We start from the raw sequence: 27,486 nt of genomic DNA on the forward strand, positions 1-27,486 counted from the left end.
TATAGAAAATTGGAATTTTGTTCTGCTTGGTGCCCATCTATTGGTACTTTTTTTTTGTACATTTAAATATAATAATCTGCTGATCTATTATGTTGTTGAAATTTCTTTTTCAACTTAAATTCATGATCAAGAGGAAGAATTATATAATCACATTTCCGATCTATTTTTAGCCAAGTAAATGCCTTACTGTCATTATCCCTTGAAAGTTCGATTGAGATGGATCCATATCACTATTCATGATTTTGATGTTTGGGGAATGAAATGAAATATGATGGTATCAAGATTCAAGCTATGGGAGGAATCACGAGAAGAATTAAACAGCCTTTGTTTATTGTATATTGTATATTGTATATTGATTTCTCCATTGTTGTCGGGGGTATCTTATACCTTTGTTTAGCATCCAATGTTGCCTAGTTGATTACCATAATTGGCGTGATTGCTTGATGAGTTTGTTTCCTGTCTCCTAAAAGTGGGCAATTATTTTAATCCAGGGCCTAAGCTCCATCACCTTTTTTGTTTTTAAAATTTTCCTGCATTCTTATCATTTTTATTTTTGTGACTTTTTCTAAAGAAAGGTTGTTCTTGCTCTCATGTGCCCTTTCTCATCGTCTATTGTAAAATCATGTAGATACTAAAATTGGAATACTTTTCATTTTATTTCGTCAATTTTTTATAAGAACTCATAAGTCAAGTTTAAATTCAAATTAATTATTTTGATTGTACTCGAATTCATTTGTAGAAATACCACTTTTTAAATCTCTGCATTGAGTTAGGAGACAACCCCCTTCCTTTTTTTTTTTGGAAAGAAAAACTACTAAATTATATATGGCATTCCCTTACTACATTTAGAAGAAGATGAAAAAGGAAAAGAGAAAAGAAGGTACTATGAGTTATTACTACAAATATTATAAGAAGTGAACGTCCTTTGTATATGCAATCAAAAAATATTTGCCCCGAGCTGCATATTAGCCATTAATATTATAAATTTTTTTTTCATAATTCAAGGTGTCTCGACTAATTTGATTGTGCAAGACTAATAATTAAAAAAAAAACTTGTATAGATTTTATTTTGTAACACGGCCTTTCCTAATGCCTTTCTTTTTAAATTTTTTGTTGGATAATATTAAACATAATCTATCGATAGTCAAATGTTTCGTCATTACACAATAACAAATAAAAATATGACAATAAACTAAAATACTTTATCAGACATAAATGAAGTCATTGGGCATGCTTGCATGCATGCCCATTAACTAACTCATATTACGTAAAAATCTCAAAATTACTTCAAATCGAACATTTTCTTGCCAGGAATTTTTATTGAAAACTTCATAAAATTTGAAGTAAAAACAAAAAATAATTAAATTATTTTAGTTACTTTAGTCAACTCCAGTTGTCACAATAAATTATAAATAATTGACTAATAATGCACACAGCCAGCGTACAACTGGCTGCAATGCCATACCCCACTCCCTGATCTCTTCCTCTTTAACCCAGCAGCCCTAAGGTTATTAACGTCATTTTACTTGAATTATTCCCCACCCATTTGTCCCTTCTCCTTCTCATCCTGTCACTCTTTCGTCCCTTCGCTTCTCGAATTACCAAAATTACCCCTACCTTTTTTCCCTTTTTACCTCTGGCGGGTTTTCAACGTCTAATTCCTACTCCTGAGATTTTTTTTTCCTTCCACCTTTCGCCATCCTCTCCGGTCGGCTTCCTGAGTAAAAGTGACCACTTTCTCTCTCACGCACTCACACACTATCTCTTTCTCTCTCTACCTACATATATGCTCACATATTCAGCTGAGAGATAGAGAGAGGGATACACACTCACTCGCTCTTTCTCTCCTTGTATGCAGATGCACACCCACTCCGAGGTGATACAGTCACTTTCTCTCTCTACACGGAGAGAATGAATGTGGATGAATGAGCAGCATTGATTGGAAGCCAAGCTTTTTAAAGGTATTTATTCAACTATTCTTTTATGGTTTGAAGAGTGATGAAGAATGATGAATGGAGGCAATTGCGATGATGGAATTATTTGTGAATTAACAAATTGAAGATTTTCAGGCTCATTCTCGGAGATCTCTGCTCGAATTCAGCTCAGCTGATCGGTTCGGATTGAAGTGAAGAACGGCGAAGAGATGAAGTCGACTACTAGGCTTGACTCGGCTGTATTTCACCTCACTCCTACTCGAACTAGGTGAAGGTTTTTGCTTTTTGGTCAGAAGTTTCGAAATTTTTATTTGCATGAGCTTATTTCCTTTTGATGGGTATTTGATTGGATGACGTGGAATAAAGAATTTTTGCTGATGAGTTATTAACTTTTTTGGTCTGTTATTGTTTGGAAAATTTCGGCATGTATTTGCAATGATTTTCCAGAACTAAATGAATACGTACAGGCTAAGGATTCCTCAAATTTGAGTTATTTTTTGCCCAATATATAGTATATGCCTCAATAGTGTGTTTTTTTGACCCCTCCTTTGTGTAAAGCTTTTAAAATTTGGTCCGATTAATTCGGTTTTTTACCGATATTATTGCATTATGAAACAATGCATAATTCCTTGAACTTTTAAGTCTTTTCTTCATCTTTTGATTCATGTGAATGAAAATGCTTGTAAAATAAAAAAAAAAGAATGATATTAAGTATTTCTGGTGATTTTGATTGAGAAAAGTTCTTAATTTGGTTTGTAAACTATTGGTGAAACGAAAATGTAACAGCTTTATTAATTCCCTGCGGCCTCCATATTGAGATGAGACAAAGCTACCTCTCAGGAGAGGTTGCACCTGACTTTTTCTGGTTGGTCAATGAGAGTCAATATTACTGTCTAGCTAAATTTGTGACTCATTCACTTTGGGGACATTATTTCATTTACCTTTTGTTCTTTTACAACTAGAGAGCAGGAATCTTAACGATTTTTAATTAGTAAAGAGAACGAAGAACAAAAGCAAACAGTGTAAGCTGGTTTGTAGTTTCTTGTTCTGCTGCATTCTTCAGGCTGCAGCAAAGCTCCTATTCATTAGTCAATGCTATGTTATTGCTCCTATAATTTCTATTGTGCCTACTTTTATTTGTATTTTGCTGTCATGTACTTTTCAATACTGATAACTTGTTGCAGTAAAGACATGAGGTAGTTAAATTGTGACTTTTGACAGTTTCTGATGCAATTAACTGCTTTTATCAGGTGTGATTTGTTTATTATTGCGAATGGAAAGAAGGAGAAAATTGCTTCAGGTTTATTAAATCCGTTTCTTGCCCACTTGAAGACTGCACGAGATCAGATTGAGAAGGGTGGTTATTCTATTGTGCTTGAACCAGAGCCGCAAACTGATGCATCATGGTTTACCAAAGGAACAGTGGAAAGGTTTATATCAGTATCTGATAATATCTCGGGAGTTTTCTATTTTACAAATTGCTGGCATAACAGTGATGTCTACTAACATGACTTGTACTTTTTGTCTTTTCGCTTGAACTACTCTTCCTGTCCTGCTGCCTTTTGGCTGTGAACGAATATTGTGTCATGATACAACTAACTTGCAATTGATGATACAAATGTTACTTATGAGATTAGAATTTGGGTAGGGATAAAACGATTGTATAGGTCTTTTATCCGATTGGGGTGAACTTTATTCAGGCTGGTGCTTTCAGTTACTAAAGAAACTGTTTTTGACTGATGCTTTCTCTGCTTCTGCAAAATATTCGGTGTGGAAAAAGAAGTTTGATGCGGCAAATAAATTTACTGCAAGCTTTTCAGTTTTATTGTAACCCAACAAATTACCAAACCTGTTAGGCCATTATCTTTGATGCTAGCTTATGTCGCGATCCTTGCATATGAATAGGATCATTAAGTAAAATTGAATGGTATTATTATCTCTTCACAGGGCACGAAGTTGTGTCATTCTTGGGCCTTGTTGCTTGGAAGGATCCAAGATTTCCATTTTTTGTTTTAGTACTGCAGAGCTAAGATGTCTTTATGTTTGAGTTGTAAGAACCTTTTTTTTTTTTTCCCAGAAGTGATTTCATGTTACCTAACAAGATAAAGCCATTCCTCTTGGTATGGTGGTATCTGCATTCTGTATTAGCTACTTGCTCGTGTAGATAATTTTAATGCTGATGAAGCTGTATATACTCGTGGATCTAACCTCAATCTTCAGTTTTCAGTTATTCAAATTCTCATTCTGATTTAATCCAAAGAGAAATCATCCCTGCTTAGTTGAAAATTGACAATACTAGCATAGATGGTTGTTAATGTACTGAGACAAGCAAGGAAAACAGCATCTCTGTTAACGTCTCTCTTACTACTGCAACAGTACTAATATCAATCACATAGTGGAAATGATATTTGTTGCTTTAAAATAGGTTTGTTCGTTTTGTGAGCACTCCTGAGATCTTGGAAAGGGTGCATACTGTAGAGTCTGAGATCTTACAGATTGAGGAAGCAATCACCCTCCAAGGAAGCAATGATGCAGGGCAGAAAATGGTAAGCATCTTCAATTAGAATGTCCTGTCTTCTGGCCATCAATTAGTTTATTCATGTTGTTGTGTGTTTTGTAGGTTGAAGACCATGAAGTGAAGCCTTTAAAAGCTAATGAAGGTATTGCCTGAGGACAATAACATATTCCATGTGTTTGTATGTAATTGATAGTCCATTTCCCGTTTCGCCTTTTCTTTGCATCTTGGATCATTTGGTTTTGTAAGCAGTTTGCATCAGCGGTTCTGAATTCATATTTTTGGTTTCTTTCTTGTCCTTTTGTATAGTGATTTTGGTCTTGTACCATTGACTAATAGTTGATAGGACAAGGCATTGATTTGCATGTCTAAAATTTTGACAGGTTCCAAAAGCAGTCCAGACCTAAATGATGAGAAAGCAATTGTCTTATACAAGGTACTTGTCATTTGCCACTTACACCAAATCCACCATATGTTGTATCTCTAAATCATAACCATTGTGTTTCTGGCAGCCTGAGGCAACTCAAGCTCAAACAAGCGGTGAATACACGCAGGATGGAAATTCAAAGTATGTCTACTGAAAATTACATGACTGAATTGCATAAGTATAAATCAAATAATGTTTACATGTTGTGCAAAATATTAGTCGTGGGACTTCTCGATCAGGTTAGATTGAACTTAATCCAGTACCTATGCTGCATTATTCTGGTATGTGATTATTTGGAAGTAAAGAGAAATTTTGTCAGGTTGTGGAACATATACTGCTAATTAAAGTCCTGAAATAAGTGCGTGGCTTTCTGACATTAAAAGAAAAGCTATAAATTTCTTTGGATGGATATATTGATTTTTAAGTTAATCTCTTCACAGAGTTGAGCTTTGTTTTCAATATTTAATCACATTTTTGCATATCTCTCAGAATAACGTGCCGGGGATGAAAAGATCTATTATGTGCTTTAGTCTTACTGTAGTCAATTTTCTTGTTCAACAGAGTCCAGCTTCTGAAAGTCCTAGAGACACGCAAACAAGTGCTGCGCAAAGAACAGGGTATGGCTTTTGCTCGTGCGGTGGCTGCTGGTTTTGATGTTGATGACATGGCACCACTTGCATCATTTGCTGAATGCTTTGGTGCTTCACGATTAAAGTAAGCAATTTTTGTCTCATTCTTTCTGTTCCCTCGCCTTCTGCATTATCATTCTTCTGGTTTTTTAGTTATGGCATGTCATTAATAGGACATTGACTGTCAAAGGGCTATGTTCCCAATTATTATATTCCAGCAGCATCTGGTCTTTAGAGTTGATTATTCTGGTATTATGCTAATTCTGTGCCAGGGATGCGTCCTCAAAATTCATTAATCTGTGGAAGAAAAAGCATGAGACTGGGCAGTGGGTAGAAATTGAAGCAACAGAAGCATTGTCTGGCCGATCGGACTTTTCTGCCATGAATGCCTCTGGTATTGTGCTTTCCAGTATGGGTAACAAACAGAATGACTTCAATAATGAGTCAGCTTCCGAAAATAATGAGAAATCGGGTGTAGATATCAATTCGGGTAAATGTTCAATCTTGGTCCCTATCTAGACGTCTCATCTCGCTCTTTTACCTGTTGCTGTGATTCTGTTTGGTATTTTAACTGTTAAACGAAATGGCAATTGTCTGTGAATTATCTAGCAGCAAAAAAATCTCTTTTTTTTTTCTTTGTATTTCATTAGTTTGCACACTTTTTTAACTCGATTGGGATGTTATTTACTGCTTTCGCCTCGAAGTTGTTGCCGAATTCAAAGTAGTTCTATTTTTCGTTCACAATTAAATGACATTCACGTTTATTTGGTCCCTAGGTGAAAAACCTCCAATGAATCACCAGCCTTCATTCAGTCAACAAGATTATTTTCAAGGCCAATTTCCGCATCCAATGTATCCACCTTGGCCTATGCATTCTGCAAATGGTTCCATGCCAATGTTTCCGCCATATCCTGTGCAGGGGATGCCCTATTATCAGGCTTTTCCGGGTGGTGTTCCTTTTTACCAGCCACCTTATCCACCTATGGAGGATACTCGATTCAGTGCTAGTCCTAAGAATAGACAGAAAAGGCAGTCTATGGATGATAGAGATGACAATTATGAATCCGAAATTTCAGACATGGACACCAAATCAAGGTTGCAGGAGAGTGGAGACTTGGATAAGGAAGGTTCACAGCATCTTCAATCACGGAAGAAAGATGGACGATCTGGTAAAAAGCAGTCAGGTGTTGTTGTCATCCGAAACATTAATTACATAACCTCTGAAGCAAAGAACTCTACTGGCGATGGTTCAGAATCAGAAGCTGATTCTGAAAGTGGTATAGATGATGAAGATTATCAGGCTGACAATATTGGTGCATATTGTACCAAAACTTCAAGGTCATCAAAAAGAAAAGGGGATCATTCCAAGTCAAAAGCTGAACCAATTGACAATAAAGAAGAGAGTATATTTGAAAAGGATACTGATGGTGGGCACTGGGCAGCATTTCAAAATTTTCTGTTGAAAGGTGCTGATGAAGAAAATCATACTTCCAATGAAGGCATGTTTGCAAAGGAAAATGCTGGCAAGGCGCGAAGACGACAAAATACTGTTATTGATGATCCTTCGGGTCTTGTTGGGAGAGATTCAAATGAAATACTAGATAGGAGAATGACTTCAGTCCATGAAGGTAATGGATATAGAACTCGCATTGGCAGAGGATCAAATGATGAAGGTGTGCTTTCCAGAGGAGGATATAACGATGCAAGGGGACTCGATGATCCAATGGATATGCAATATGCAGAGACAAAAGGAAGAAGGTTCATCTCTAGGACTTCAAATGATGATTTTATGGTTGGCAGAAGAGAAAAGCTTTCAGAACGACACAATTCTTCAGATCCATTAGCAGTTAATGAATTTGAACATGTGAACAGTAAGTTGCATGGAGAGTCATCCTGTGGTATCAGAGATGAGTCTTTCATAGTACCATTCAGGTCAATGGCATTAAATCAAGCTGTACCAGAGGGTAGAACTGCTATTGATATGGATTCTGAGCTTCCATCTTCTTATCAAAATTCTGAGAACCTTTCTAGTGGTATTAGGAAAACGGTCAGCTATGAGCCAGATGACATGAGCCTGATACCAGAACGTGGCACAGAGAAAAGGTCTGTTGGATATGATCCTGCTTTGGACTATGAAATGCAGGTCTCCAAGGAAGGTACTGCTACACTGAATAAAGGTGCAAAGGCAGCTTTGAATAACGTCAAGGCAACTACTAAAAAATCAGAGAAAACCCGGAGCTCTAAAGGTACTTCAGGAACTTTAGATAAGGAAAGGACTGGAGGACCTATAAGAAAAGGAAAACCATCAAAGACAAGTCCTTTAGAGGATGCACGGGCACGTGCTGAGAGGATACGTGCCTTCAAGGCTGATATCCAGAAAATGAAGAAAGAGAAGGTACAATTGATTCTGATTGACAGGATACTGTTAAGTATCAAATTCAAGGTCGAGATAGGTGTAAATAGTTGTTACTGATCTTGTTGAGCCATCTATTCAAGTTTGCACTTGCAGTATTTTAAGGAAGTTAACAAAACAACTGGAGAGTAACGATGTATCTAAAGATTAATTTTACAATTGTCTTATGAAAATGGCAATGTGGCAGATAAAATTCTTGCTCTGTGTTTGAAACACAGTTTCTAATATGAAGACCATGTACTCTCCAAGTGGCTGGTTAAGTTCATGTATCAGTGACTTTTTCTGTTTGCCTGTACCTGAAAGCTTATGCTACTCTCCTTCATTTTTTTTTCTACAATACATTTAATAGCTTTGCAGACTTTTGTTTTATTAGAGTTTAACATATGTATCTTGACAGGAGGAGGCAGACTTAAAGCGGCTTGAAGCTCTAAAGTTGGATAGGCAGAAAAGGATTGCTGCAAGATGCGGCTCTACCTCTGCTGGTTCAACAGCACCATCACTGCAAACAAGAAAACTGCCAACCAAACTTTCTCCTATCTCTCATAGAGGATCCAAGTTCAGTGATTCAGAGCCTGGGTCATCGTCACCTTTGCAGAGATCAAAAGTCAGAACGTCTCTTGTATCCAATGAGTCTCGTAAAGCCTCCAAATCCAGTAAACTAAGTGAAGGCGGTCTCTTTCCTGGAAATAGATTGACAAGATCAGCCTCATCATTGTCTGACCCAAAGAAAGATAGCAGTGGGGTTACTCCTGAATCAAAGACTTCCATGGCCCGGATTAGAAGATTATCGGAGCCAAAAACTGTTGGCAACCATTCTTTAACTTCAACAAAGGTACAAAGTGCTGAGAGAGTATCAAAGCTGAAATTATCTGATGAGCCTGACAGCACAAAAATGTCTGCTATTATGAACCTTGACAAAAGAAAGGCTGCAACTCTTCCTGAACTTAAGCTGAAAACAACCAAGGGGCCGTCCAATGTTGTCAACAAGAAGTTGCTACTTCCTAAGGAAACAAGGAACATAGATGAGGCCAAGCCTTCAGCAACTTCTGGAAGTTCTGAGTTTTTTGTGAGCAATGTCACATTATCTCAGCATACGGAAGCAGATGATTACCCAATTGTCGAGAAAAATGTTGTTCTTGAAAATGACAAGCCTTCTCTTCCTGTTCTAAATGCTTCTGGAGCAAAAATTGAGATTTCTCAGTTTGAAAGTCCTGGCATGCTGGATCAATCTGACAGAGTATCCAATTATGCTGCAATATGTGCACCACCATCCCCCAGCAACATGGTTGATGAAGCTCTCATACCTGGTCCATTGCAAAGGCAATCCAATTCTAATGAGGTAGTATTTGAAAGTCAGAACTCTGTTTATATATTTTTTTTTACGATGCACAGTTGAAGTGGTTGAGGATCTTAAGCAGTTAATATAATCTGGTATGGGAAAGGGGAAAAAAAGAAAAAAAAAAGCAATGATCAAAAAACTGTATTGCAAAAGTATGCAACACGTACATAACTGATGCATTTTTTGCGGAAAATTTTTATTTATTATCCCAATATAACATGGCTTTGATAGAGTCAGGAAGTTTTCGATGTCTATTATGGGTTCTTTACAGTTACGATTTGATAATATAGTTCTAGAAAGTAAACTACAGAAGGTTGAAACTGTTTACTAATGATTTCAGTTATTATTTGTTGCATTTAGAGTTACCGATTTTCTCTAGACGCTTTTACACCTGCCATATAATATGTGGGCTGTATGAATTTTTGTTTCTTTTATTGTGCGATAATCAGGTGAACACCAGTCGTGTGGAGGAATCATCCAAAAGTTTGGAAGTTAGTGCTGCTGAAAAACCTTACCATGCCCCTTTTGCTCGACTCTCCTCTTTGGAAGACCCTTGTACTCGAAATTGTGATTATGGTAAAGCAGTCCCGACAAGCTCAGGAACAACTACAGCTGCTAAAGCTTATATGGTTAATGAAAAATCACTACAAATTGAGACCATTCCAGAAGCTTTAGCAAAAGTTCAAGTAAAAGAGTCACCAAAAGGGCTTAGAAAGCTTTTGAAGTTTGGAAAGAAGAGCCATAGTACAGCTGCAGGCGATCAAAGCCTCGAATTAGATAATGCGACTAGCAATGGTTTTAAGCCACATAATAATGCTTCATGCACAGGGTCTGGTGAAGGTATTGCATAGTTCCTACCTTTTATACAGTCGATTTGTGTCTAGAAAATTTTGAGACTCTTGACTAGGATGTCCATTTAACAATGACAACTACAATATTCTAAGGAACATCTGGTCCTTGCATCAGTCTTTAGCAGATGAGTCCAGAAGTATTAGAATGTGCATCTCCTTCTGTTGTGGAAAATCACATAATCATGGTTAAGTCAGTCTGACTTAAATTAATCTGCTAACTGACCACATTTAACATACGTGTTTATTGCAGTTCATACGTTAAAGAATCTAATTTCGGAAGACGAAACTCCTACATCGGGCAATGCTTCCCAGAAATGTAAGTCCATTTACAACTTACAAAAATCCTTTTGCTGTTTACATCTTTGGAGATCGTGGAATGTGTATTTGACAATCTTTGTTCGCTGCAGCTTCTCGCCATTTCTCTTTGTTGTCGTCATTTCGTAGCAAGACAGGTGAAAAGAAGTTGACAACATGAAGAGGAGTCTCAACATCGTTGCTTTCAGTTTTGTTGTGTCATCGGCTCTTTCCTTTAAGAAGTTTTGTTGTATAAATGGATCCTTGTAAATTCTCAGGCCTTAACCTGAACATCCAGATGGTTGATTGCATTGCAACTTTACTCTCATCTTTTTCGTAAGTGAATTGTTTGAGATTCATTTGCACTTCATTGTGTTAAACAGGAACTCGAAATGCACAACTCTCTATTTATTGCGCTGTGCCTAAATTCTTAACCTCGTGGATTTTTAGATGACAAAGTGGATACATTTTCCGCGTAATATCAAGTGGAACTAATTTTTGACGTCTGCGTCTTATTATTATGCATATAATGAAATGACTGATTACAAAGGCTCTTAATTGAGCAGCCAGTCTATTAGCCGATGGAATTTTGTTCACTGTGGTTGAGGATTCATAAAGCATAGCATTTAAGATATTACGTGAGAAGTATCTATAAAAAAGATCCCGAGTCCTTTTTGTTGTAATTTCCAGTACATGGTTTATTTCATGAGAGAACTTTCCGATGTGGGCTTAACGGTGATGATGGTGGTAGTACTGCAAATTGGAGTGATATCTCGACGAAAATAAGCCTGTGTAGGTGTTAACTTGGTGTGTGAACTTTGTTTGTTTTTAAATTTACTTTTATTTCTATTATTCATTAATTCTTATTTCTATTATCCATTAATTGTTATCTCTATTATCAACTGGCACACAAATCCTAGTCAATCAAAATTACATCCCTTCAATTCTCACGTTCTCCCTTGCTAGCGGCTTTTTTACTTCCAATTATACATGTTTTTGTATGATACACTTTTTATGACATATTATATAAAATAGTTATATTCACTTGTACTATTTTTGTGATTCTTTCAATTAAAAATATTTTTTGACAAGTTGCACACGTATTGAGTGTGCCTCAATAGCTAGTTATGATAATGGAGGACTGCTATTGGGTGTAAATTGAAAGGGGAAAAATGATATGTTAGATATGGTATTACCTGCTTAATTCCTGAATCACAAAGGATGACTTGTCCTCCTTTTAATTATATTGTCATTGATCCTTCACAAATATCTTATTTTAATCCTTCATTTTTTTAATTTCAATAACTAATAATAGGGTAAAAAATAAAATAAAACGACTGAAAAAGGCAAAATGTGAGAAACAAATAGAATTTTTAATGAATTTTTGTTTTTTTAATTATATAGTGTTGTTTTAACTTACTATATTTTGTATTTTTATCATGCTATTAGTTATTAAAACTCAAGGTCAAGAATGCCCTGCTATTAGTTATTAGAACTTGTGGAAACCAAAAAAGGAGTTAAAATAGAATGTTTGTGAAGGACAAATTATAATATAATGAAAGGTATGATAGGAAGTGAGATCGAGGATTTTTTTTGTTTTTTTGTTGCAAGACACTAGATGCGAGATGCATGTCATTTCCTTTGATACCAATATACATGGGAACCCAAACCTCTAGATGAATTGAGATCTTTATTTTTGAGAACTCTGTACTTTGCATGCTGCACCTTAAGCAATAATTCTTTTTAAAGAGTAGAAAACATATTCAACAACAAAAGACTAAAAGAAACTGAAGTTTATGCAGCTTCCTAAAGATGCTAATTGAAACTGAAGTACATGGAAATGACAACAACAAAAGACTAAACAAAAATCATCCCATCCTCTAGAAGGCTATATAGTACATAAAATCTTAGCTAGTCGATTGTTGTCATAATCATATGACTACCCCAACTATTCCAGGAACAGAAAATAGCGTACTGATAATCAACCACTTAGCATCTCCTGTGAGGGGCAAATAGAAACGTTGCAGGAATCAAATGATATTTCAAAGGGTTAAAAAAAAAAAAAACACAAGCATGGTCAAAATAAACAAATTTTATATTTGAATTTCTTCTCCTATGGTGTAAATACTCCAAATAATCTTTTAACCACGAATAGTCTCACCTTTGTCTCTACATGTGGCAGCTGAACTCTGCTGAGAGGAATCTGGTAACTCATTTCCAAGCTTCGAACAGTTATTTCCTAGTGCACCTAAACAAAATTACAATAGTTGACAACCCAAAAGTTTCTCCCAAAAAAGAGTCAGAACATCCACTGTCTTGAGTATAGATATGTATTATTGAGAGCATTTTGGACTTTGGAGTATATTCTTACAGTCATTATAGCAGGGAAGTCCAGTGTGGTTGTGTAGATTGTAGTAACCCTCTTCACATTCACAGCTATACTTGAAGAAAGAGGTCCTATTGCATGTCCCGCCTCCACAATCAATCCAATGGCACGCTAAAAGAAAGCCCCCCAAAACAAAAAGGTAATTTAACTTGTGAATAATAATCCAATCACTAATTTAGTAAGGCAGTAGAAAGTGTTGCTAAAAAAATAAAAAAAGAGGGAAAGTTGAAATTGCAATTACGGTCGAAGGCTGATGTAGAGGGCTTCTCTGTTTGTGGAGGAAGAGGAAATTGTGATTCTAAACAGGTCGAGTTCAGGGTACCTAGTGAAAAAAAAAAAGAAAAAATCCATATCAGAATGAGTTAAAAAAGCAAAAAAAATCAAGTATAGTAAGCATTTTACCAGTTAAGCTGCATTTTCTAGTCACCATTTATTTTCGTTTGCATTTTTATTTTTTGCATGCCACTGAATTTAACAAATCTATTCAGCCAATCCCTCAAGCTTAATTATATTAGTTTATGAAGCCCTTTACCATATATCTTGTGAATAAATAAGCAAGCTTAAAAAGCCTTAAATTTGCTTTTTTTTGAACCAAAAAAAAAAAAAAGATTGGACGGAAACTCACAGTTGGGAACCACACAAGGCAGAAACTTGAGATCATCAACATGAAATAGAGGTAGACTTGCTTGCTTCCAACCATCATCACATTCACATACAAAACCAAGAGTGCTGTTTTGTGAACGTTTGCAAGTACCCTTTCCACATTCCATCTTATCGCATAGAGCATCTGTACAAGTATAAAATCAAGAAACACCAACCAGCAGAGATGAAGATGTTTGATATCATTCAAAATATATGACAAATATGATAAAGGGTTCATCTCTAACATACCAAAGATTGGTGAAAATATGTTGCTTGCAGCACACCAAGGCTGTAGAATAAGAACGATTGCACTAATGAAGATTGCATGCGTATGAAAAGAAGCCATGTTTCAAAATGGTTTTCTAACAACCAGATTTGTGATGAGATGAAAGAAGAAAAATATGCCTAATTATTTATAGCTCAAATTTTAGTGACTACATTTATCCATATCAGAATCTTGAATTGTTATTTGGACTTGGTAGATTTGTTGGTGGAAGTGTTTATAGTTTTTAAATTTTTTATACCGTTTGGGTTTTTTTTTTTTGGAAGTTTAAGTTTGTAACTCCTAGTCTCCAATGGGAGTTGGACGTGGCTGATTTTACTCTTAACAGTATAAGATACTCTTAACATTAAACTCGCCTTGTAGATAGGTTAATTTTGTTCAAACCTCTAATCAATTTGAATTCGGAATCAAGATAATGAACTAGTTAAATCAGTTTAATTGTTTCTTATATGCTTATTTTTTCGATTAATCTTTATCATCAATTACAGTAAATTATGGGAGAATAGAGCAATTTTTCAATCGAAAAGTAGTACTGCAATCTTTTTTTCTTTTTTTTTAGCTCTGGGAATGTTTTGCCAATCTTGTCATCCGTTGGTAAAGCTTTCATGTGATTAAGGGTTATACGTTTTCTCGTACTATCATGGATTACAATAAATTATTAACCTTCAAAATGGCTTTAAAAACGTTGATTTCAGTCTTTCATTTTACATTAATTAACATGAGGTCCTTGCCTCTAATCCCACTGATGCAACCTATTGAATTATCTTATCAAGGAAAGTTTAATGTTTGTATCTCAGTTACATACTTAAGATGGGCAGCTGCAGCTGTACCAGGACAACAAAAATGCAGTCATCTTTGTAGTTGGTCTAAAATTTTTCTTCAGAATCAAACCAAAAGCAAGGAACTAAGGAAAAGATTTGAAAGTTTGAATCTTGGCCTATTTAATTAATCCATCAGGAGCTGTTGAGAATGTCTGTCTGCTGAAAAAAGTTGTTTGGCACTTCAATCATCTTTACAGTTTGCCTCAACGAGTACAAGAAACAAAAGTATTATGACTACTCGGACGTCGCAAATCAGTTCTCCAATTTCGGATTCTCTGCAGTTTGTCATGATGGAAATGGTGTTTCTGTTATAGAAGAGCAGCAATGTCAATCGAAACGAATGATCAAGCAAGAAATGTTGCTTCTGCTCATTCTTGTTACAGCCTCTTTTGCTAAGCAATCAGCAGCTTCCTGTGGATCTTCTATATGCCTGATAAGGTTAACAGCCTCCTGATGCTTCATCACCTGTTCACGGATGGTAGAAAGAATGATGTCATCAATAATTCACTGAAAACAGGTCTAGCATGGGGAGAAAAACAAAAGAAATCAATTAGCTAAGAAACAAGTTCTATCAAAAAGTTATCTCAATGAAGGGAATTAGCTTTCTAATTACCTCCCATATGCCGATGCTCGCCAAGATTAGAAATTCCGTATCAGACTCTACTCTTTCAGATACCACCACGAGTTCTGAGCATTTATAAGATTTATTTGCTCTTGCATTGCCAGAAACTCGGCCTATTAATCGCGCTTTAACCCTGTGAATAGCACCTGAAGTGATTGGAATATGTCAGCCTATGCCTAATTTGATCCCAGAGCATATGATTTGGTAAAACACAATATAAGCTGGATTAAGTGTGTTGGTAAAGACAGGACATCAAACTAAAATCTTATTGAAAGCATGCCACATTTGTAATTTGCAATTCCTCATTTCTCGAACAATCGTAGTTATATATGATGATCGCTTTCTTTGACAGTTAAAACTGGAGCAGCATTGTGATGGTAGCCTAGATCAGCTGCTGTCTAGGTGCAAAATTGACAACACTACTTGTCCAGCAAAGAAAGTAAATTTCTCAACTGAAGATTCATGCCTGGGATAAATTTTCGCGACCAACGTCTTCTAATCCCTCCTTGTTTTTCTCTGTTGATTTGATAAGCCTTGCCATCTCTACACAAAACTGCTTTATACTCCCCCATGTTAGCTATGACAAGCTTTTCCCCATTGATTACAATTGCCGTTGCTGAACTCACTTTCCATGCATCCTCTACCTTCTCTGCTTCTCTGATCTTTGCTCTAACATTCAAATGAGCCCTTTTTATGGCGTCCTCCGTCTTCTTCCTCATGTGGGACTGCAGCAAATAGATTTCTAATGTAAAATTTGATTCAAAGTAAAATAACAAACTGACAACTAACCGATAAAATGTTCTTTTTTTTCAATCAATTTGTACTTCAATCAAAACCCATTCTTTTCACAATTAAGGGTCTTACTTGTTGGATGATAAACTTGTGATTATTGAACTTAGACTGGATGGATTATGAATTCACAATCCCCTTTTTTTTCCTTTGTTTTTTTTTTTTTGTTCATCCTCTTAAGGGAAGAGGTAAAATACAACTTCATTTCCCTCATTTCCTCGCAAAAAACTACACATGCAAAAAATCAACAAAAATTTCGAAAAATAATTACTACCATAGTTTACCTCCTTCACCTTCTTGTCAAACAAATGTGCCTGAATGTACTTGCTGACTCCATCACCGATTCGTGCATCAAAAACTCCAAAGAACCACAATTCATTCTCTTGAATCTCTTCTCTTTGTACAACAACTTTGTCCGGTTCCAACTCCAACCCTCTACTCAGTGCTGCAACAAATGACCGATCTTCCGCTACATGATATCCATGTGATACTGCAGGCATCATCCATGAGGGCCTTTTTCCTCCGCTTGCTGTCTTTCCTTTGTCATCTCCCTCACCTCCCATTAGAAGTCTCCTCAGCCTAAATGTCTGTCCAAATTCAGGAATTAATATGCCACACAAAGTAACAATAATAATTTTCCATGTATGCAATACACATTGAAGCAGCCATTTCCTGTACTAGCATAACACAAACCAAGAACCATTGGGTAATGAATCAATCTGTATACAAATGTATGAGTAAATGATGGAAGATGATCACTAAAAGGAATTGGTTTTTACTTCAATTGAGCTATTCTAATTGGTGGACGTTACCAGTTATGGTTTGGAAAAAAAATTTTTTTTTTTTTGATGGATGTTACACCATCAAAAGAGGAGTTGTTACTTTCCAAAGAATCCATTGATCAAGAATTTGGAGAAATCAAGAACTCAGAATTTTGTTCACACAGTTCTGGGAGTATAAATAAGAGGGATGGTTACCTTGAGCTTGAGATGAAGATCTAACAGCCCCATGTTTCTGTTGTGAGTGTAAATGGTAACGGAAAGTTCTGAAGAACTCCAATTTTGAATGAATAAGATGATGATAATAAGGAGACAAAACAGTAAAAATTTCAAAAGGCTGGTAAAGAAACGCGGGTCCCTGGGAAATGAAGTAGTATTACTATTGTATAGGACTGCCAGCTACAGCCAGTGCTGATTAGCTTCATTATGGTTTTAGAGATAAAAATTTAAGGAGGAACTTTTAATGTAAGCATTTTATGAGCTTTGATATCAGTAGACAAATTTAATGCACTACTGGACTCAATGGTTAGTTGCCATTTTAGTGCTGGAGGGGTGCCATGGGGTGGTGGATGATTTTTTGTAAAGATGAAATCAATTTGGAAAAGTGTCTAAATACAAAGGGAACAATAAATGTGGATATATGTATTCATATGGTAAATTTAATTTAATTTAGGCATACTAAGTTATTAAAAATAGGCACCAGTTAAAAAAATTCTTCTATTTTTATCAAATATTTTTTTCTGAGAAAACTTTGAAGGGAAGGACTAAATCCACACCCTATGCATTTGTTAGACATTGATGCCCTTAGCATTTATTAAATAATTTTTTTTGTAATAATATGTTTTCTAAAGGCAAAAAATTCACACACTGATCTTTATGTAAGTTTTATATACAAATTTTTTTTCTTGTTTATTTCGTTTCAAAATTTATCTTTCTCTAAAGTTGCTTTAATTTCGTTCTCTTTCCTATTATATATGATTTACCACCTTTATTTTGTTAAACTTTTTGAAACACTTACATAGAGGGGTGCAGATTTAGCCCCTCCCAAATTGGAATTAATAGATACACATCTAATGCTGTTGAATTGGAGTTTCTGATATAAATGCACAGCTAACAATCTTGGTAAGTTAATATGAGTAGAAATTTGCATTAATCATGCATGCTGTGCAAGTTTTGTACTTAATACTAGTAATAATTAGTAAAAACCGTCAGCAAGAAGGAGATAGGCCTTTGATGACTCCTATTAATGACTCGAGTTCTTTACCAAGCCCAGTACTATAGAGGTCCAGATTAATTTTCATCCTTTTCAGGGGATGAGTAGATTCTTAAACAAGAAACAAAACGGTTAGCCAAAAACAAGAAAAAAAAATGGTTTGGAAAAAAATACATCTTCAGATGTGTACTTCCAAATACCCCAGAATAAGGGTGCAAACGAGTCGAGTTTAATCGAATAGCTCGCAAGATTGCTCGGTCAAAACTCGAACTCAAATTCGTATTAATCGAATTCGAACTGGAGTTCGAGCAACTCAAGCTACTTGATGAGTCGAATTCAAGTTTAATATGTAAAGGTCGAAAGCTTGTTGAGCTCAATTGAGTTTCACATATATATGTTTTTTTAAAATTTTTTTTATTTATAGTATGAAATGTCTATTTTGTCTCTTGTTTAAAATTATATAAAATATAAAATTATATTTTTTAATCTTGATTAGGCTCGATTGGGCTCCATAAGCATGAGCTTGAATAATGCAAAATAAAATCGAATTCGAACTCGAGTTTAACTCAAGATCTCGACGAACTCGAACTCGAGTAGTGCACCATTCGAGCTCGACTCGACTCAATTATCACTATGATACAAGCGAGTGTGCCACTAATGAATACTGAGCAATTTTTTTTTTTTTTTTGGTAAAAAAAAAGTCTGGATAGATTCGTTTCCAATCATCACCACGGATTAGGGCATGCTTCAGGATTATAGGGCGCACACAATCTTTTGTGAGGAAGTGATCCGTTCTTACCAATCAAACCAATTTGTATTGACACAAATAGTGAGCATGAAGATTATGAAAAAGTTCGCATAGACCAAATTTTTTGTTTTCAATAGTACATATGAAGATAGTCTATGAGAAAGTGACTCAAAGGTCATGACTTGGTTTTACAAGCCTGAAAATGTCATGGCTTCATTCTGTTAGCCTGTATAAATTTTGGAGAGAAAATTCTCCTTTTTAGAAAAATAAGCTCTCAATAAGACTTCTAGAAAGTTGAGAATAAATGAAAAAAAGAATTAACCTTAAGATTCTATAGGAGTCAAAGGTGGCCTCATTTCACTTATACAATACCAAGGTGTATTTTTTCACCACCCAAAAAAGAATGTTATACTAAAAAAAATACCAAGGCCTTGTATTTTAATAACTTGTACCAGCATGGGGTGCTTTCGCTTGCAGTTAATTCCCCTCTATACCTACAGCTAAAAGATTATTCATACACTTTACATTAAATTGCCAATTACGTAATTAGCAAAAAAAAAATTTTTGTTCATTGAATAATTAGCTTCTTTGGGTGTTTCTTGACAGTTGAAGAATACATTGCATATGACCTAATGTATTGAACTTTAAAGAATGACAGCTAAAGGACCTCCTGCTTACTTAAAATTCCACACACTTAAATGTGGCCATCACTTTTCATTTTCCATTTGCATTTATACCATTAGCTAATGACAACTTTTAACGGTGTGGTTAATTAAAAATTCTAAAATTTTAAGAAGCCCATAATAATTAAGAGTCGAACGAGTGTTCATATTTTGAAATATAAATATAGGGTAATAATTATGGATTAATCTTTTATACACTATCTGTGTATACACTAACGGGATTAGATGAACGTCACATCATCTAAATTTGAATTTAAACATCAAATTTTGTATATGTGGCAGACCTGCAAATGTATACACTGTTAGTGTATACAAGATTTACCCAATAATTATTAGTGCGTGAATTTATATTATAGATTAAATGTGATTTAGGTGTACTATAGAGTGTTCATTGGCTACTCATTAAAAAATAGAATAACTAAAACAAAATATTGCAGGTTACTTGATTGGCAAATTGAGGAGTTTAACAGACTCATTAGCTTGTATTGCCTATACTAAATCCACCTGTGATGATTGATTATATATTAACTTCAATACTAAACCAATACTAATATTAACGTTTGTTTTTAGACCTAATGAAAACTTTAATTTTTCATTTTTGCGAAGAAATCGACTTCTGTTCTTTTTTTTTAAAAAATGATTATTATTTTAAATTCTTATTGCCAGGAATCGCCGAATTGACTTCGGTTCTTTTCGCAAAATGAGGGGGAAAAAAGATTAAAATGAACAATTTTTTATTATTATTTGTTCTTCTAATTTCCTCTAAAACCCAACTAAAACCCTCTTTGGTTCCATTGAACAGAGAGCAAAACAATGGCGCTCTCTCATCTTCTTCGACCGAAATCAGTCTTAAAAATTGACAGATACGGTATCCAAAACGAAAACCCATCTGGAAATATGTCTTCTTTATTGTATTTTCTCTCCATTTCCACGTAATAATGCTGCCAAGATTATATTTTTTTTTGTCTCTTTTTATTTCACCATTTTAATGGGATTCTTGAAAATATTGCAGGATTTCCAAAACCCATAAGATGGTTCTCTTCCCAATCTTCTGATATTGAGCTTGGGAAGTCATCAAAATTGAAGAAAACGTTTATGCCAAGGGAAGAAAGGGCTGTGGCTGCAGAGTCTTTTGTAAAGAGGTAAAGTGTTCTTGTTTAGTACCAATCAACTGTTTATATTTCATCTTGGCTGAAAACAAAGAAGGGATAATTTCTTGTTCTTTTACTTCTTCTCACTTGTGCTAATTGGACTGAAATTGTGGTACTTGTGAGGAAATGTTTATGCATATGTGAGAACATAATTATGCTTTTCTGATTTCTCCATGTCGATAGACTTTAACGATTATAAGTCTTTCCTACCAATTGAAAAGTGCTAGAATATCAATGATGGAAAGGAGAACACTTATTGCCATTATTTCGTTGAGGCTACTGATGTTTGGGATGGGGCTAGGAAGAATAACATTAATTGATGGTGAACACTGTCGTGTTTTAGCAAACTTCAAAATCGGTGGCTAAGCGTGATAACCATTGAAGTGTAAGTTAGAGAAATTGCGATAGAATGATGATTTAGCCACGGAGGATTTATGTACATGGTCTTTTCTGGAATTGCGTGATTTGTTTCTTATGGAAATTGCTTCTGTACTCCGAGGGACTCTATTGTGCAAATGTAGCCTTATCCCTGGTTTTAGCCAAGGACATGGATAACAGAGGTGGAGGTAGCAGTTGCTTATGTTTCGATGTTGATATAGAATGGACGTCAAACTCTCACATATTCCTAAGGGTGAGATGTACTAAAATGGATTTGAACTTGAGCAGCAACAAGGCATTTCCTCCTGTGATTTATTCAGTTCAATGTGGAGTTCTTATATTAGTTGTCTGATTCTAATTGCTTGGCCCTAGTAAATACCCTCGAGGTGTATTTACCTTCCATATCTGAAGATCAATGAAAGTCTGGTTTTGCCTCATCTCTCCCCTTCTCTTAGCTATGTCTCCACTCCTTCAGGTTTCCTTTCATCATGGCTTAAATGTATAGTTGTGTGCACATGCAAGGATGAGAAAATGTACTGGATACACAATCTTCTGAAGTAGGTTCTAGGGCGTTGTTATAGTATAGACCTTGTTATACTTGGATTGACATCTCCTCCATTTACTTTTACAAATATATTGTTGTTCACAGGATATAAGAAATTCAAGTATGGGCACAGCACGGTTGTGTCAATTTATTCCTTTTTTTTTTCCCCCAGATTAAGCTCTTTCCAGTAGTTGATCATGTAAATGGGTAACGTGTTTAAAGCCCTTAAATGATCCTACTGGAATCTGACCATTAGGTGTTGTAATTGAACCTTTGTGGATTAATAATGGCCTTTGTTGAATTAGATAGGTTGACGTTATTGTAGTTTTCCTCTGGGAACAACTGAATAAATAATTGTTCAAGTGTAATTTGTTTGTAATATTTCCATTGAAGTTGGTTCAGCTTGTAATACTTATTCAGGGATGTGCATCAGGATAAGGAAATTTATTTTTCTCTTTTGCAATTCTTCTATTTTCTTTTTCTGTTCTGGGTTGGATGTGCGGGTTCGGGTCGTGCATTTCTCTCTATACAGCTTGTAGCTTTCTCTTTCCTTTTTATTTGTTCTATTCTCTACAACAGTAGCAGCCTTTCATATTAATTTCTTTTGTTTTCTGAACTCCAGTACTTTGAACTTGTAGGTACATGGAAACAAATCAAGGAGTCTTTCCCAAGGCAAGCCATATTCAAAATGAGGTGGGTGGATCATGGCACACTGTGAAAGCAATTCTTTGCAACATAAAAGATAAGATACTCAGAACTCCTGTATCGGATAATCACTACGTTATTGATGCTTCAGCTACTGCAGAAGAGACTGCATCTTCTGCATTCGTGACCTATCATTCTCTAGTTCATGACCATTCTGGCTCTGTAGTCAACACAGACCAGGTGCTACAACCTCAGGATAAAGATGTAAGTTTTGGACATTCTACAACAGCGGCAGCAGTGGATGCTTCTTCTGCTTTGATAGTTGAACCAACAGCCTCAGATGCTACTAATATGCATAAAACTTCTGGTTCATGTGAGCTTCAAACAACATCTACTGTTCAGTGTACAAATTCTGGATTAGACATTCATGCAAGTCAGACAGATGCATCAGAAAAAGTTGACGTTCGCTTAAGTATGAAATACAATTCTGAGAGCATGGTTCAACCGAATGCTGTTACAGATAATTCACAGCTTGAGTTGGATAGCCTATGCATACAACCTAAAGAATCAGTCTCAAACATGTCTGAAACTTCAGATAATGGTCATGTTTCAAGTTCTGAGAAGTTGTCTCACTTTGAACATGATAAAATGAATTCGACTGGCTGTCACAAGTGGCAAGAGAATAAAACAATGAGTTGTGTCCCATCTCCAAATTCGAGTGTTGAAATCAGTCCGAAGTCTACTTTACCTGATAATTCACAGAAGGTCGGCAGCCTAGCAGATATCTTTAAGAAGTTTAAAGATGATGCATCAGTTGCTGATGCCAAGAATGGAAAATTGGAATCTAAGGCATCACTCTCTAGCACACTTCTTAGTCATGGAAAAGATAGCAATTCACAAGTTGATGCCAAGAATGGAAAATTGGAATCTAAGGCATCACTCTCTAGCATACTTCTTAGTCACGGAAAAGATAGCAATTCACAAGTTGAGAGTCCTCAGGCATCACTCTCTAGCATACTTCTTAGTCATACAAAAGATAGCAATTCACAGCTTGAGAGTCTGTTCTCTTCTGATATTCTACTGCCAAGTAAATCCATTAATAAATGCCAGGATTTTCGTACAAATAAGTTGGTTTCTGGTGGATCTGAAAATCAAAGACCTGAAGGGGAAATGATTGGATCCAGCGTGACACAAACTGTTATTCCCAATATGGCTGAATCGTTCACTGGTTCTGGGAACTTTATGGGTTTTGGAGGCACGAAAAGAGTGAATAACCGAGTATCAGAGTTCATTACCAACAAAAAGAAAGATATTTCTATGCGCACTCTCTTTGAGCATTTAGAAGTGCCTGCACGGAAGAATGATACCACAAGATCTGAGATAAAGGAATTAGTTGAGAGGATCAAGGGGCTTGCAGGAGAGCCATCCATTTTAAGACAAAAGGATAATGTTTCTTCTTGTAAGACAGATGAAAATAGTCAGAAGAGCCAATTGGGGTTTCAGTCACTGGCTAGTTTCAACAATTGTGACAAGAAAGAAAGAAAGATGTCATCAGATTGCCATGCTGATCATAGAACAAGCAAGAATGACGACCCACTTATGGTACTACCTGTAGGTTCAAGGACTCAGGATGATGCAGGAAATAGTACAGGTTGCAGCAAGCAAAGAGGACATACACAATTTGCTGTTCTGATGGACAAAAAGGAGTTAAAGGAAATACAGAATAAATTCTTGGTAATGGAAGAGCTAGGTCAAAACAAGGCAGTAGTGAAGTTCCTGTCAACAGATGTGCAAGAGAATAATATAGTTAAGGCCTTCCAGCATTGTGGTGATATCTTGAAGGTTGAAATTTGGTCCTCTGAAGAGGATTTCTATAGGTCTGCTACCATCTATTTTAAGGTGAGTGGTCATTTCCTTTAGTAATTTTTTTTCATCTGCATTAGTTCAAAAGGTGGGTGCAATATGGATAAATGCCTAGAAGAATTCATAGCAAAATGAAATAGAATGTTTCTGAAGAGATTAGCTGCATTGGTGGTAAATTACTTATTCCACTGAGCATGGGAACAATTTGTTTTTTGGTGAATCGCCATTTATGAGTCCTTATACCTGCAATAGGGGGATGTGAAAAAACAGCTTTAGTCCTGTCATTGCCTTACTATTAATTACCAATTTCCTTATCACAACAGACAAGAGAAGGGTTGCGAAATGCTCTTGAAGAAACTGACATAATGGTGACAAATCGGAATGTCACTGTGGAAGCTGCTGCTTCTGCGGAAGACAAATCATACAGAACCTCCATCCCTAGTTTGATTGGTGACCCAGATGTCCCTGCAGGCTTGGTGAAGAATCCAACGAGGACTATCAAGATAACACAGTTGACCTGCGACATTAGCTCAGATGATGTAATTGCAGCTCTGACATCCTGTGGGAGCAAAGTTACTGGCTTCTTCTTAGGTGCACTTGATTCTGTAGCTTTTGTGGAATTTGAGGCGAGTATTCCTGTCCACTTGTAGTTTGTCATTGGGCATATAGCATCTGATAAATAGCTATTCATCTAATTGAATCTGTTATGTTTACAATACTGCACCATATTAATAGAGATAGAGCTTGGCAAAGTCTGCTGCATCTCTCTCTCTCTCTCTCTACATTTGAGTGTATGTTAACGTACTTGTAAACGTGCATCCTTGAAAGGTTTCATAGGAATATCATGGTAGAAATTGCTTTTGACTACTATCTAATTGCAAAGACTACAAATCATTCATCTCTCTGAGATGCAATTTTATAACTTAAATATGAATTTGGAGACAAACTGCAATGTATGTCAAATTGGCTCTTGATTTGATCTTCCATTATCATCTGATCATACACACTTGAATTGTAATTTTCCAGACAGAAGATGGCAAAGAAATAGCTCTTGCAAAACATTCTCTTGATGTACTGGGGAAGCGATTACAAATATCTCGAATTGATGCACCAAGAACGACGGCTGTAAGAGTTTTGTACAACCAGAGTGTAAAAGGAAGCAAGATTATTCAAGTGTGCAATTCTCTTGGGAAAACCAGGTTTGTCCGTATGAGAAGCCCAGGCATCATGGATATACACTTCAAGCTTGCAGAGTGGCCAAACATGTTAAAGATCCTAAACAGGTGATTTTATATGCATATAAAGTTATTATTTGTATTCAAGTGACACGCATGTTGCCTAATCATTATCCTTCTTTTGGATACCTAAGACTGAATGCAGTTGCAATAGATGGTCAAACATTGCTAGCTCAGCCTGCAAGTGTCTTCCCTCCGGATATCCTTCAAATTCTATGGAGCCATCCGGAGGAAAGAAAGCATGTAAAGACTGTGGTGCAAAAGCTGCTGCAAGAACTGGGGGAGGATGTAGTACATAAAGTTGGGCTTACTGATCTTGCAGACTTCTATTGAGATGGATGATTAAGAGTATCCTTACTAGGTTCTTGATTTTAAAGATGTTCACGTTCTCGACAAGTTAAAACTTTTTGGGATCAAGAGTAACTGATGAGCAACTGAATTTCCATAGTACAGTTTAGATGCAGGTAAAATTTTGTAGTACAGGGTTATCAAGAACATGATATTACCACCACTCCTACAATGTCTCAACCGTAATTAGAGCTTTTCTGTGGCAATCTTTTTAGTGTTATTTAGCGCATACGATTTAGATATCATGCTTTGATTTGGTATACATCTCTTTTGAAATTGAGTTGCACATTTGTAATTGGGAATTTGGGATCCTCTATAGCCAGAAAATGGTCAATTAGGCTAGCTAAAGTTGGATGATGATATTAATTGTTTCTCTGCTGTTTGGTGCTCTCTCCAACTTTTGATGGGATGAAGTATTTAAAAACAAAATGACCTTCAAGTTTTCGTTAAATATGAAGTTTGCAGATTATTTGTGTATAATATGCATTAAATTAGTAATGACGGTGCTAATGTTCTCTTGACTAATCCAGATTAAAGAAAATTTTGAGCTTTATGCTTGGAATAGCCGAAAGGGGCCTCAAGAAATTGACAATTCCCTTTTGGGGATCAATGATAAGGAGAATGTCTGAAAAGGCTTAGATAAGATTATACAAAAGGTATTCCCATTACCAAATATGATAATGTATTTATTGGGCGTTAAACGAGAGAATTAGCAAAAGTTCTATTCTAATCCGTGATAATCAAGAATCTTTCTTTCCTTCACAACTTGCAGATTTCCAAAATTGAAGAAGTGTTTGCTAAACATGAGTGAATATTCCAAAACATCAGGTATTTAGATTCCTCTATCTCTCGGCTCTTGCCTATTTTTTGAGAAAAAAAATTCCTTGTGATAAGCTAAGAAAGAGTTAATAAAATAACAGAAGACTGCATTCAGTTGCCGATTAGATACTTGAGAATCTTTTACTTTAGGAGTATTTTAACTTATTCATAAAGGAAATGAGTGTTTTAACTTATCCTACTCTTAATTGTAAATATTTAATAAGATTTCCAAGTATATTTTACAAATTCAGTGTAGAAGCTCCATTTGGATTGTTATTTTTAGGAGTTTTTGTAGAAAAATGTATTGTAACGATTTGATACACGTGAGGTAAAAAAAAATTGAGAAATATGTTTAAGGAAAGCGTAAAATTTTTTTTCTTTTCAGAAAATCACAATCCAAATAGAAGTAATCCAATTTGTGTACGTAATCTTTATTATAAAAGGGATTCTTGGAAACTGTGACACAAACAGGTTGACTGCCTAGGTTCCATGGTGTAGTGGTTAGCACTCTGGACTTTGAATCCAGCGACCTGGGTTCGACTCCCGGTGGGACCTTCTAACTTCTTCTTTTATGGAACTAGCACTTCTTGGTTGAAATTTGAAAATGATTTTTTTCCTTTTTTCTGTTTGCCCTTTTTGCCAATTCTTGTCCCGAAATAGCATTTCTTAGTTGAAACGTGAAAATGAATTGCATAAATCACATATTCCCTTTTCATCACAAGACAACTCAATAATAAAAAAAATACATAACATAAATACAATTACATATTCGTTTACTATCTTAATTTACATAATTCAAGTTCTTGAAAAATAAGTCCATACTATCTTGAAAAATTTTTACTTGTTGATAATATTTATAAGTATAATTAATTTTCACAACTACAAATTACGAATTTTAACTATTACTATTAGTTAGGTTGAAATGATAACTAGACCCTAAATTAATTTACTTCTCTTTGAAATCTAAAACTTCTATAATTGTAAATCGTATAATAATGTGTGTGTCTACGTACACACAACACACATATATATATATATATATATATAAAAGAACAATTCATAGTGCAATACTTACAATTGCAGGGAACCCAATGCCTTTGGTCCATCATCATAAAATAACTTCGGCAAAAGATGC

At 35.6% G+C, this 27,486-nt stretch overlaps 4 protein-coding genes and 1 non-coding gene across 6 annotated transcripts; 3 read left to right on the forward strand and 2 right to left on the reverse strand.

The window, feature by feature from the left end:
• Positions 1 to 1,688: 1,688 nt before the first annotated feature.
• Positions 1,689 to 10,836, forward strand: LOC113764728 (COP1-interacting protein 7). Of its 2 annotated transcripts, XM_027308703.1 has the most exons (15): positions 1,697 to 1,727; positions 1,859 to 1,961; positions 2,070 to 2,202; positions 3,185 to 3,364; positions 4,360 to 4,480; positions 4,555 to 4,594; positions 4,833 to 4,885; positions 4,962 to 5,017; positions 5,438 to 5,590; positions 5,778 to 5,995; positions 6,282 to 7,900; positions 8,316 to 9,257; positions 9,707 to 10,097; positions 10,359 to 10,424; positions 10,516 to 10,836. In XM_027308703.1, exons 3-15 carry the CDS (start codon positions 2,144 to 2,146, stop codon positions 10,581 to 10,583), a joined length of 3,966 nt encoding a protein of 1,321 aa, XP_027164504.1. In that variant the 5' UTR covers positions 1,697 to 1,727; positions 1,859 to 1,961; positions 2,070 to 2,143; the 3' UTR covers positions 10,584 to 10,836. The 2 variants fall into 2 exon arrangements, with proteins under 2 accessions (XP_027164503.1, XP_027164504.1); XM_027308702.1 differs by having other exon boundaries at positions 1,689 to 1,961.
• Positions 10,837 to 12,333: 1,497 nt separating this feature from the next.
• Positions 12,334 to 13,776, reverse strand: LOC113765827 (adhesive plaque matrix protein 2-like). Its single transcript, XM_027310074.1, has 5 exons — positions 13,680 to 13,776; positions 13,414 to 13,575; positions 12,774 to 12,899; positions 12,564 to 12,650; positions 12,334 to 12,401 (listed from the first exon to the last, which is right to left on the reverse strand). Exons 1-5 carry the CDS (start codon positions 13,774 to 13,776, stop codon positions 12,334 to 12,336), a joined length of 540 nt encoding a protein of 179 aa, XP_027165875.1.
• Positions 13,777 to 14,861: 1,085 nt separating this feature from the next.
• LOC113764650 (putative protein phosphatase 2C-like protein 44) lies at positions 14,862 to 16,955 on the reverse strand. Its single transcript, XM_027308620.1, has 5 exons — positions 16,923 to 16,955; positions 16,230 to 16,532; positions 15,589 to 15,881; positions 15,148 to 15,247; positions 14,862 to 14,999 (listed from the first exon to the last, which is right to left on the reverse strand). Exons 1-5 carry the CDS (start codon positions 16,953 to 16,955, stop codon positions 14,862 to 14,864), a joined length of 867 nt encoding a protein of 288 aa, XP_027164421.1.
• Positions 16,956 to 20,181: 3,226 nt separating this feature from the next.
• On the forward strand, positions 20,182 to 25,901 carry LOC113765828. Its single transcript, XM_027310075.1, has 6 exons — positions 20,182 to 20,236; positions 20,381 to 20,510; positions 22,080 to 23,985; positions 24,273 to 24,575; positions 24,976 to 25,232; positions 25,319 to 25,901. The coding sequence occupies exons 1-6, from the start codon at positions 20,182 to 20,184 to the stop codon at positions 25,515 to 25,517; spliced, it is 2,850 nt and encodes a 949-aa protein (XP_027165876.1). The 3' UTR covers positions 25,518 to 25,901.
• Positions 25,902 to 26,834: 933 nt separating this feature from the next.
• On the forward strand, positions 26,835 to 26,906 carry TRNAQ-UUG. Its single transcript has one exon. It is a non-coding gene; the product is annotated as a tRNA-Gln (tRNA).
• The last annotated feature ends 580 nt before the right edge of the window (positions 26,907 to 27,486 follow it).

The sequence above is a fragment of the Coffea eugenioides genome, chromosome 3 (assembly GCF_003713205.1).
Source record: "Coffea eugenioides isolate CCC68of chromosome 3, Ceug_1.0, whole genome shotgun sequence".
Classification (NCBI taxonomy): Eukaryota; Viridiplantae; Streptophyta; class Magnoliopsida; order Gentianales; family Rubiaceae; genus Coffea; species Coffea eugenioides.